At 60.3% G+C, this 9535-nt stretch overlaps 1 protein-coding gene across 1 annotated transcript; it reads right to left on the minus strand.

The window, feature by feature from the left end:
- Positions 1-1704: 1704 nt before the first annotated feature.
- LOC142092529 (maestro heat-like repeat-containing protein family member 7) lies at positions 1705-9106 on the minus strand. The gene is made up of 13 exons (XM_075172668.1): positions 8996-9106; positions 7950-8054; positions 6406-6515; positions 5973-6122; positions 5616-5770; positions 5094-5247; positions 4642-4779; positions 4063-4239; positions 3529-3684; positions 2804-2905; positions 2357-2459; positions 2172-2231; positions 1705-1891 (listed from the first exon to the last, which is right to left on the minus strand). The coding sequence occupies exons 2-13, from the start codon at positions 7963-7965 to the stop codon at positions 1755-1757; spliced, it is 1458 nt and encodes a 485-aa protein (XP_075028769.1). The 5' UTR covers positions 7966-8054; positions 8996-9106; the 3' UTR covers positions 1705-1754.
- Positions 9107-9535: the final 429 nt, after the last annotated feature.

Raw genomic sequence — 9535 nt, forward strand, 5'->3', positions numbered from 1 at the left:
GGGCCCTGGGTGTACTGGGTGCTGGACGCTGGGGTGGTTGGTTTCGGGGTGCTGGGTTCTGTGCCCCTGTGTTGCTGGGTGCTGAGCACGTCTGGGTGCTGGGTACTGGGAACTGGCAGTGTGGGGCGGTGGGGGTGCTGTGTGCTGGGCATGTCGGGATGCTGGATACCGGGCAGTGGGAGTGCTGGGTGCTAGGTACTGGGGTGCTGGGCCCTGGCATTGCTCGGCAATATGCAAAACTGAGTGCAGGGTATGTCTTGGTGCTGGATGCTTGGTGCTGGAGGTACCGGGTGCTGGGCATATGCAGTGCTGGGTGTTGGGCATATCCGGTGCTGGGTGGCTGTGCTGGGGTTGCTGGGTGCTGTGCTGTGAGGGTGCTGGATTCCTGGCATGTGCGTGTACTGTGTGCTGGGCCCTGGTTGTGCCGGGTATGTGTGGGTGCTGGGTGTTGGGCACTGGGGGGGGTGGTGCTAGGTGCTGGGCATGTCCAGGTGCTGAGCAATGGTGGTGCTGGGTGCTTGGCGCTGGGCGTGGTGGTACCTGGGGCTGCTGTGTGCTGGGCACGTCGGGGTGCTGGGTTTTGGGCGGTGGGGGTGCTGGGTGCTGGGCGTGTGCGTGTGTTGGTTGCTGGACCCTGGCATGCTGGGCGCTGGGGCTATCGGTTACCGGGTGCTGCGGGTGCTGGGTTCAATGCAGCGTATGCAGGTCCTGGGCAGGGGGTGTGCTGGAAGCTGGGTGTTGGGTATGCTGGTTCCTGCCACTGCGGGTGCTGGGTGTGAGACTTGTGGGCGTGCTGGATGGTGGGTGTTTGGTGTGCACCCTCACTGCCCACCACCCAGAACCCCAAGTGCCGAGCACACAGCATCCGGACGTGCCCAGCACCTGCACACGCCCAGCACCCACAAGACCCAACAACCAGCACCTGGTCACTATTCTTACATTTCTGGCTGGTCTTTTGACATCTTGTGCTACTCTTGAAGCAACCCAAACAGGATAAGGAGAAGATGGAGATGCTGATGCGGTTCTCCTTTTCCACTGGCTCACAAAGTTCTCCAGGTCATAGATGCCCTCTGCTTACTGTCTCTCACAGAGCTTCTTGCTGTGTTTCGTTGGGATGAGTCACGTGTCCAAGACACTTCAAGTTCATCAGCTGCCTTCTGGCGACAGCTTACGCTGCTTGAAAAGATGACAGATTCCCTCACGGTGGTTTTGGCTTCACGACATCTGATGGTGAAGTTGCTCACATTGATTGTTACCAATGGACAGGTTCGCAAAGGCCTGCATAGGGTGGCTGTTTTTTTGGCCAAAGGGAATGGTTGGAGCCCTCAACGTCATCTGCCTGCTGATCCCAAGGAGACAGAGTTGGATGATGGGCAGCGTGGGAAGGAAGAACCAGGAACATCCCTACGGTCCAAACTTTTCCTCTTCAGAGGTTTGGAAGAGGTAGTCCCTCACCCCAGGGCATGCTGGGGGAGGGGACCTCCAGCACAGCAGAGTGTCCCCAGGGACCCCAAGGTGACAGCTGGGGCTTGGCCCCCGAGCGGGGAGCTCCTACCCAAGGGTGGTGAGGAGCTCTCTGCTGCTGGGCATTTGACGTCCTCCCTCCTGGCGGCAGAGGCCAGGAATGACACTGTCTGCTCGGCACGCTGGGGGTGCTTCCTGTCTGAAGGAAGGACACCACAAGACTGAGCTTTTGTAGCAGCTTTAATCAAATACATCCCTTTTCCCCCAGGAGAGATGCACCTCTGTCTGGTTCAGCAGGGCCAGCAACGCAGCACCCACAGGGACCGCGATAACGAGTGCCGCGCCCTTGAAGATGTCAGGATCAGCACCGTCTGAGCTGCCAGGGAGCAGATGGAGGCTTCACTGTCCTCCTCCATGGCCTGGAGGGCTGCGGCAGACGGAAACAGAGCCGAGATTAACTCGCCCACACCTCACCTGCAGAGATCCCCAGGCAGCCCCTCCAGACCGTGCCAGCCCCACCCATCTCTTTCCCTGGCCAGGACGAACAGGTGGGACCAATGGATGAACTGGAAGCTGCTGGTCAGGAATGCCTCAGATGCTCCTGAGATGCTCCTATACCCCGGGAGCGTTTCCCTGGCGCAGGGCAAGGCAAGGCAGCACCCTGGCCAGGCTCCGTCCCCTGCCCCACTAGCCCTGGTCATACGCACCACGGCAGATCTCACTCAGCTCCTCCTTGCTTTGGTTCCTGGAGTGCCGTGCGGCAAGCCCTGAGCAGAGAGCTCCATTAGACCTCCCGCTCCCCAGCATGTCTCCAGCTGCCCCTCGCTGCCAGCACAGCAGCGGGGATGGGGGCCAGGCTGCCAGAAGAGGGACCCCGGGGGCTGTGGCTCACCGATGAACTTGATGGCTGCCTCTCGCAAGCTGGCCTGAGCGTCCTTCAGGTATGGCATGCTCTGATGCAGGTACTTTTCAACCCTTCTCCTGTCCTTCACCAGCTGGAGAGAGTGCAAGGGCATGGGGCTGGCACGGATCCTCCCCAGTCGGCCAGACCAGTCCCTCGTCCCAGTGATCCCCTTCCCACCCAGACCATTCCCATGTCCCTGGCAGAGCCCTGTGGGGCTGAGGTCCAGAGAGCGCCACAGGCAGAGGGGGTCTGGGGGTCCAGAGACCCCTCTGTCCATCTACCAGGGCCCAGATGGGCTGGGGTCTCCTTCAACACCCTGGGGGACAGGGAGGGGAGAGCGCCCTGGAGAAGAGCCCTTGGGGCCTCTGTGCTGGAGGCAGGGAAGGACGACACAGCTCCAGGCTATGGGCCCTGGGGCTTGGGGGTTGTCCTCACCAAGCACTCTGTGATCCTCCACGTCTGCTGTGCCTGAATCAGGTCCTTGAGCTCTTCCCACTTCAGGATCTCTGCCACGGCAAGGAGGGCTTCCTCAGAGACCTGCAGAGCAGCAGAGGTTGGGAGATGGAACCATGGCCTGGAGAAGGAGACCTGGCGTCCATCTCCTCTTGGCCCAGCTGCCAGCCATTCCCAGCCACCACCTCAGGTATCTCATGCTGCCAGCCAGCAGAGCAGATTCTCAAGAGCTGTGGGCTCATGGCTGTAGGCGATGAGGGCCACAGTCCCAGAGACACTGGGGCAGGATGGAGCCAGCAGCACCTCCCACGGGCATCCCCCAATGGATACACTTGGCTCCTCAGCCGGGGCTGCCCCGGTTCCAGGTGGGCAGAGCTCTGAGACCTGGGGTGATCCTGCCCTTAGGGAGCTGGGATACGTCCTGGCCTAAACATCTGGGATACTCTTGTGCACAACCCTGGGGGCAGGGGTAGGGGCTCAAAGCGCTGGCTTCCAACAGCTCCAGGGAAATCTGGGAAGCCCTTAGGGTGCGTTCAGGCCTTCCTGGCCACGGGCTGCTGCTGCTGCTGAGACCTGCTGGACCAGGTAGGGCAGGTCTGGGAAATGTCCATGCCAGCTGCCCGCAGCCCTTGCCCACAATGCCCAGACCACCCCAGTGGTGTCATCACACCCTTCCCCATATCACTGGCCAGCTTTGAAATCTGCACCTTAGCCACGCTCTGGGTCTGGTCACTCATGTGGAAGAGGAGTGGGACTAGCCCCCTCCACACTTTATTCTTCATCCTCCTCTTGTCGCAGCACACCACAGCCTTTATCAGGTCTTTGAAAAGGCGGATGGAGAGCTCTCGCAGCTGGCTGCACTCCTGGTAGGGAGGAGGACAGGAGGGCAGGACATGATGAGCAAGGGCATTACCACGGCCGATAGGAGGGGAGATGCTCCGGGGTCAGATCCTGCACACAGCTGCATGGCCACGCAGCTGGGGGAGCCCTCAGGGCTTGGAGAGCAGCTCTTGGCCTGCAGATGCTTTGCATGGGGGCCAGGCTGGGCTCCAGCACAGGGGTCTCGGGTCGCCCGGAGGCATCAGCCTTTCAGGGAGAAGCCATGGTGGGCTGCAGAGCCCAGAAGGCATCCCTCGAGGAATCAAGGAGGGGAAAAGGTCATGACCACAGGGCTGGGCTGAAGGGCAGCTGTCATCAACGAGCGTCCATCTGCAGGGCTCAGGCTCCTGCAGCAGCCTTACATCATCAAAGAGCGGCAAGAGCTTCCCTGAGAGTTGAAGAGCGACGTGGCTGGCCTTCGTCCTCTCCATATGACCCACCACGCTTTGGAAGACCAGCAGGGCCTTCATCCTGATGTGTTTGTTGGCATCCTGCAGGGTCTGCACAACGTCTGGCAGCAGGACCTGAATTTTTCTTGCCTGGATGAAGCACAGAATTTCCCCTTTGTGAAGTGGTCAGAGACCACCCTGGCAAACGTACTCTGGTCACTCAGCACCAGCCGCCCCTCCGGCTTCTGGTGCAGGAATCGCTCTGCAGCAGCCTCCTGGCTGGTGGTGGCCGTGGTATGTGGGAAAGCAGGGGTAGGGCAGGGAGGGCAGGAGAGCAAAGACTCCCTGTCCCCTGCTTAGCCACCCCCTTTTCCAACCGGCCCAAAGGGGACGATGGGTTGGTAACCCCCCAGGCCTGGAAAGCTCCCCAGGCACCCACCAGCCCCGTCAACGGCAAGGAGGGTGTTGGGAGCCATCACCCCAGCTCCTGACTCCCAGCCAAGGCCAAGCCACCGTGTTGGCCAACGTGGCTCAACTTGACGCCTTGCTCACCATCTCAGGTCTCTCCGAGAGGGTCATGAGACCCATGAGCACCAGCGAGCGAGCCCCCGGGTTTGGACTCCTCAGGTGCTCCTGGAGGAGTGGCAGGGAGCGAAAACTCAGCCCTCGACTGTTGGTGCAGTCTTGCACCTGAAACGAAGATGGAGGTGAGAGATGGGCAGAGCCTGCGGGGCTCCTGCTTCCCACTGGCAGCTCAGGGCAAGGGCACCGGGGCCAGGCAGCCCGTCCTGGGGGCAGCCCTGCCCGTGGAGGACAGCACAGTGTCTTTGCTGATTCCTCCTGTCCTCCGACCATCAGCAGTCTCTTGCTCTCACGCCTCCAAGGAGCGATTGGAGAGCAAGAGCTGGCACAAAGAAAGCAGGACACGCGGGCGGTGACAAGTGTCTCCTGTCCCCGGCTGGACACGTCCCTGAGGGTGAGCAAGGCCGGGTCTGGTCACTTACCGCCGCCTGAATGTCGCAGGCGTGCAACACAGCGGTGCTTATCTGCTTGCGGCGCAGCCCTTTCTGCGAATCAACGATCATCGTCAGGCAAATCAAGAACTCATTCAGTGCCTTGTTCTGGAAGAACACCATCTCCCACATGGCCAGGGCGGCGCTGCCGAGCACAGAGCATTTTGTCAGCAGGGCCGCCTCAGCCATGGCACCGTGCCCAGGCTAGCCCAGCCAGTCCCGGGCTGTCTCGCAGTCCTGGCCCTGCCTGCCCCCCTTGCGTGGGGGCAAGCAGGAGAGGGCTGAGGTGGTGGTCCCCGTGGGGCAGGGAGGAGCGTGGTGGCTCTGGACTCTGGCTTGGCTGGCTTTGGCTGCTGCAGGCCTGGATGACCCACCAGGGCTGGAAAGTGTGGTGGGATGGAGGGCCCTGCTCCTGGGGGATGTCCTGCAGTTTTCTGTGGGTCTGGCAGCCAGAGAGTCTCTGGGCCCCTCTCGCCACGTGGAACAAGCCCTAGGGGCTGTCGGGACCGATACCTGTCATATGGTGGAACGTTGATTGCCATACTGCAGGCCAGTTCCTTGGGGTACTCGCAGGCCAGCAGAATAAGTAGGGCGCACAGGCTCTTCCAGGCTGACGCTGTGCTGGTGTACTTCATGCTTTCATGGATGCACCTCACGATGCTTGGCACCTGGAGGGGACACAGGGGAGGATGGTGCTGCCACTGGAGTGCAGCTGTTTCCTCAGCTGCCACCACTGAAACTTCCCAAACGTCTCTGGTGGCTTAAAATGTCTTCAGGTGCCTGATGAAAGGCAAGGCAGGGCAAAGGCAGGGCAATGCACAAGGCTTGAAAGGGCTCAAGGGCAGGGCAATCCAGCCAGGGGCTGCTTACATCTGTCAGCCAGGAGGCAGGTTCTCTCATGGCCATGTTCAGCATGCTGCTGGCCACCTGCTTGTCATAGGTGCTAGAGTCCCTCATGGCTTCAATGGCCGTGGCGACGATGTCTGTCTTCTCAGAAGGCCAGAAGTAATTTTTACACACCTATGGGAGGAAGGAAGGGAGGAAGGGAAGACACATCACATGACTGCCCTGATGGTTCTGCTTGGCCCTATAGAGAACCAGGGCTTGCTGGTGGCCAGGAGGGCTGGAGCTGCTGCTGGGACACTGGAGTGCAGCCCTTGGAGTCCCTGCTTGGGGACAGCAGGAACCCTCTCACCAGGGACAGTGAGGCCATGCCAGCCCCGCTGATTCTGGGTCCCTTTGCTCACACAAGTCTCCTGCTGATGCCACAGACAAGTGTCCCAGCAAGGGAGGAGCTCATTACCGTGGTCAGAGTGATGGCTTTGTGGAGCAAAGAACTTGAGGAGGTGCTCTCAGCTTCCCATTCCCTTTGGATCTCTTGATGGTCTGGATTGTCCTCTGAGAGCATCCTACCTAAATGGAGAGGGGGAAACACAGAGCAGTTGGTAGGATGTAGCATCTTTGCCAACAAGCTTACCAAACGCTGAAAAGAGCTTTAGGCTAGGAATGGCCGAGGAGGGGTGTTATGACCCACAGTCAGGGGAGGAGGTGGTGGGCAGGAGTGTAAAGCAAAGGGAACAAGAGGGATCTCAGGAACAATGCAGATGGATGAGAGGCACCTGCCTCAAGTGTATGTTTGCAGATGCTCAGGGCCTGGGAAAGTGGAAGGAGAGCACGCACGGGGGACAATCAACAGTCTGGGAGAGAGCGTGGGGGTCAGGAGCAGTGGAGAGGCGGTGCTGGTGGCATGGTGGTGGCAGCGTGTTACAGCCCCCCCGCTCGGGGAGGGGAAGTGGATGAAGTCTTCCTGCAAGCACTCGGGGAGGACTCTGAGTCACACGCCCTGATTGCAAGATGGCAGGATGCAAGCGGTCAAGATTTCTGGAGGGCCTCAGGGACAGCTTCTTGCTTCAGGCATTGGAGGGACCAGCCGGGGTGATGCCCTGCCTGATCTGCTGTTCAATGAGAGGGAAGAATTGGTTTCAGGACGTGGTAATTGATGGTAGCTGTGGCTGTGAGGACCACAAAACAGTGGGGCTCGAGATCCTGAAAGGAATGAGGAAGCAGAGCAGCAGATAGCAGATCCTGGACTTCAGGTGAGCACTCCACTTCTGCAGGAAAACGATAGCTGGGATCCTATGGGAAGCAGCTGCAAAGGGCCAGGGAGGACAGGGAAGCTGGCAGACTTTCACAGAGAGCCTCCAGTAAGCACAAGAACGGTCCATCGCAATGCTCAGGAAAATGAACAGACGTATCGGATGTCCGTGTGTGGAGGGATGCAGCCCACGACACAGCTCCTCTTACTTTCTTGCTGACAGATGAATCTGTAGATGGAATAAAGAGCATCCAAAGCCACATGGCTGCTCTCTTCTTCCTTGCAAGAGCTGAGAAGGATGAGACATCCCAGCAGCTGTCCCAGGATGGGGATCTGGATCTCTCTGTAGCAGCCACGGCTGAACTCATCTTGCCAGGCCTGGGGGAGAGAGGCAGAACAGCAGAAGGGCTGAGGCGAGGCAGTTGGGGCCGAAGCCCTGAACCCAAGGGTGTGCCCAGGGCTGGATCTCAAGTCAAAGCTTTGCAGGGCCCTGCTGGCCCTGGCTCTCAAAGCAGCTAGAGCTGCGCAGCTCCCACCATGCTCCTGGGGCAGTCCTGTCCCACACACGGCTGGGTGCAGCTCTGGCTCCTGGCAGATAGGGGATTGGGGAGAGGAGCCCATGGGACCAAGACCCTCGCTTCAGGGCAGAGCCTTGCTGAGTGCCCCTATGCCTGGCAGGAACCTGAACTGCAGGCTGCTCTGGTGCACAGGGAAGGGGAGATGTCCTGGCTGGAGGCTGCCTGGCTCCTTACCTCCAGTGAGGAACATCTGGCCAGCAAATGGCTCAGCTTCTGAATCCTCCTCAAGGCCCTTGCGCGCACAGCTGCACTTTTGGAGTTGGTGAAGGTCAGCAGCATCTGGGAGGAGAGGAGAGAAACTGCCAATCTGCCCCGGGAGCTGACGCCCATTCCAGCAGAAGCAGTGCTGCTGAACTCCTGGCCGGACTCACATAGTCCAGGCTCAGGGGTATGGCCCCCTGGGAAGCCAGGAGAAGAGAGCTTCAGGGCCGGGCTCCCCATGCAGGACGGGGAGGTCCCAGTGGGTCTCTGTCCCATTTGGGTCTGGGGAGGAAAGCAGAGTGGACTGGGAAGTGGGGGGACGGCAGCACCAGCTGCCACCGCTGCGGTGCCACAGGAGAAGGGTCGAATTCCTCCCATTGCTTTGGTGCAAGGAAAGCTTTGGGGGCCTGAGCTGGCAAGGCTTTACCATGACACAAGAGGAGTCTGCGGAGGGGAAAGGGACTTTGACTGCAGCCAGGGGCTGCCAGGCTCCAGAAGAGCACAGTGGGCAGCCCCCAGCTCCCTCAGGGGAGGTGGGCACCCTGCGTGGCACTGGGGTGGGGACCGTCCACTTAAGAGTGGACAGTCTCTTCCCTCCAGGGTGATGAACAGCCCCTGCCAAACCTGCTCTTTGCCAATGTCACACCTTCAAGATAGTCTCCAGCTCCTCGCTGAGGCCGGAGGCAGGAGAGCTGAACGCCAACGCACATAGCATGCTGTCCATGGCATCCAGGGTCTGCAAGGAGGACAAAGGGTGGTGGCATCTTTCGGCAGTCCCTCTCACCCCCAGGAGATGGATCTGAACTCCCAGCACCAAGGAGGACACCCGCACTGCCTTGTGGCGCCTGGGGGAGGCCTCGGGGCAGACAAGCCTGGACGTGGCCGGGCCCACGGGAGGGGGATGAAGGGATGAGGGTGGGAAAGCAAAACCGAGACCCTGACCTGCCTTGCATCTCCAGTCCTGGCACCAGGCAGCCAGGGAGCAGCCCAGAGGGACTGGGGGCTCACCCAGCGCTTACCTGGAAGTAGAGAGAAGCATCCAGGTCCTGCATGTCCTCTTTTGGAGGAAGCGAGAAGACACTGGTGAAGCAGGCATGTATGAGGCTTTTCTTTTGGCCCTCCAGCACCGTCTCCACCGAGCTGCAAAGAGAGAGGGAGGTCTGTCAGACACTGGTGCTGGAAGCAGTGCCTCGAGGCTTCGGGCAGGTGGACATGGATCTCCGGGGCAGGGGTCCCCAGGAGGGATGGGCAGGTACCTCAAGGCGGCAATGGCATTCATGGCGAGCTGCCGCACCGCCGTGCACAGGTGGTCCCTGGGCTCCTCTTCCAGCAGTGCCTGCAGAGCACAATCGAGATAAGGGACCTGGCAGTCACAAGCACCCAGTGCCAGCAGACCCAGTGTGGTCCCTACCACCCCCAGTGCTGGGGTCTTCGCTGGCAGGGCTTCTCAGCGGTACCCGAGTCCCCTTGGGGTGTCCATGCACCTTTGCTCCTGCCCAAATGCTGTCCTCGCAGCGTGCCAGTGACTGGGGGCCCTGCCCCCTTCCCCAGACCCTCTG

This window comes from Calonectris borealis, chromosome 24 (genome assembly GCF_964195595.1).
Source record: "Calonectris borealis chromosome 24, bCalBor7.hap1.2, whole genome shotgun sequence".
In the NCBI taxonomy this organism is placed as follows: Eukaryota; Metazoa; Chordata; class Aves; order Procellariiformes; family Procellariidae; genus Calonectris; species Calonectris borealis.

Excerpts from the sequence above, each read along its gene's own strand:
- LOC142092529 (XM_075172668.1), bottom strand. Across the intron at positions 5,248-5,615 it reads AACGTTCCACCATATGACAG|CGCCGCCCTGGCCATGTGGG; the intron begins GTATCGGTCCCG and ends TGTGCTCGGCAG. Across the intron at positions 2,460-2,803 it reads GGAGGATCACAGAGTGCTTG|CTGGTGAAGGACAGGAGAAG; the intron begins GTGAGGACAACC and ends CACTCTCTCCAG.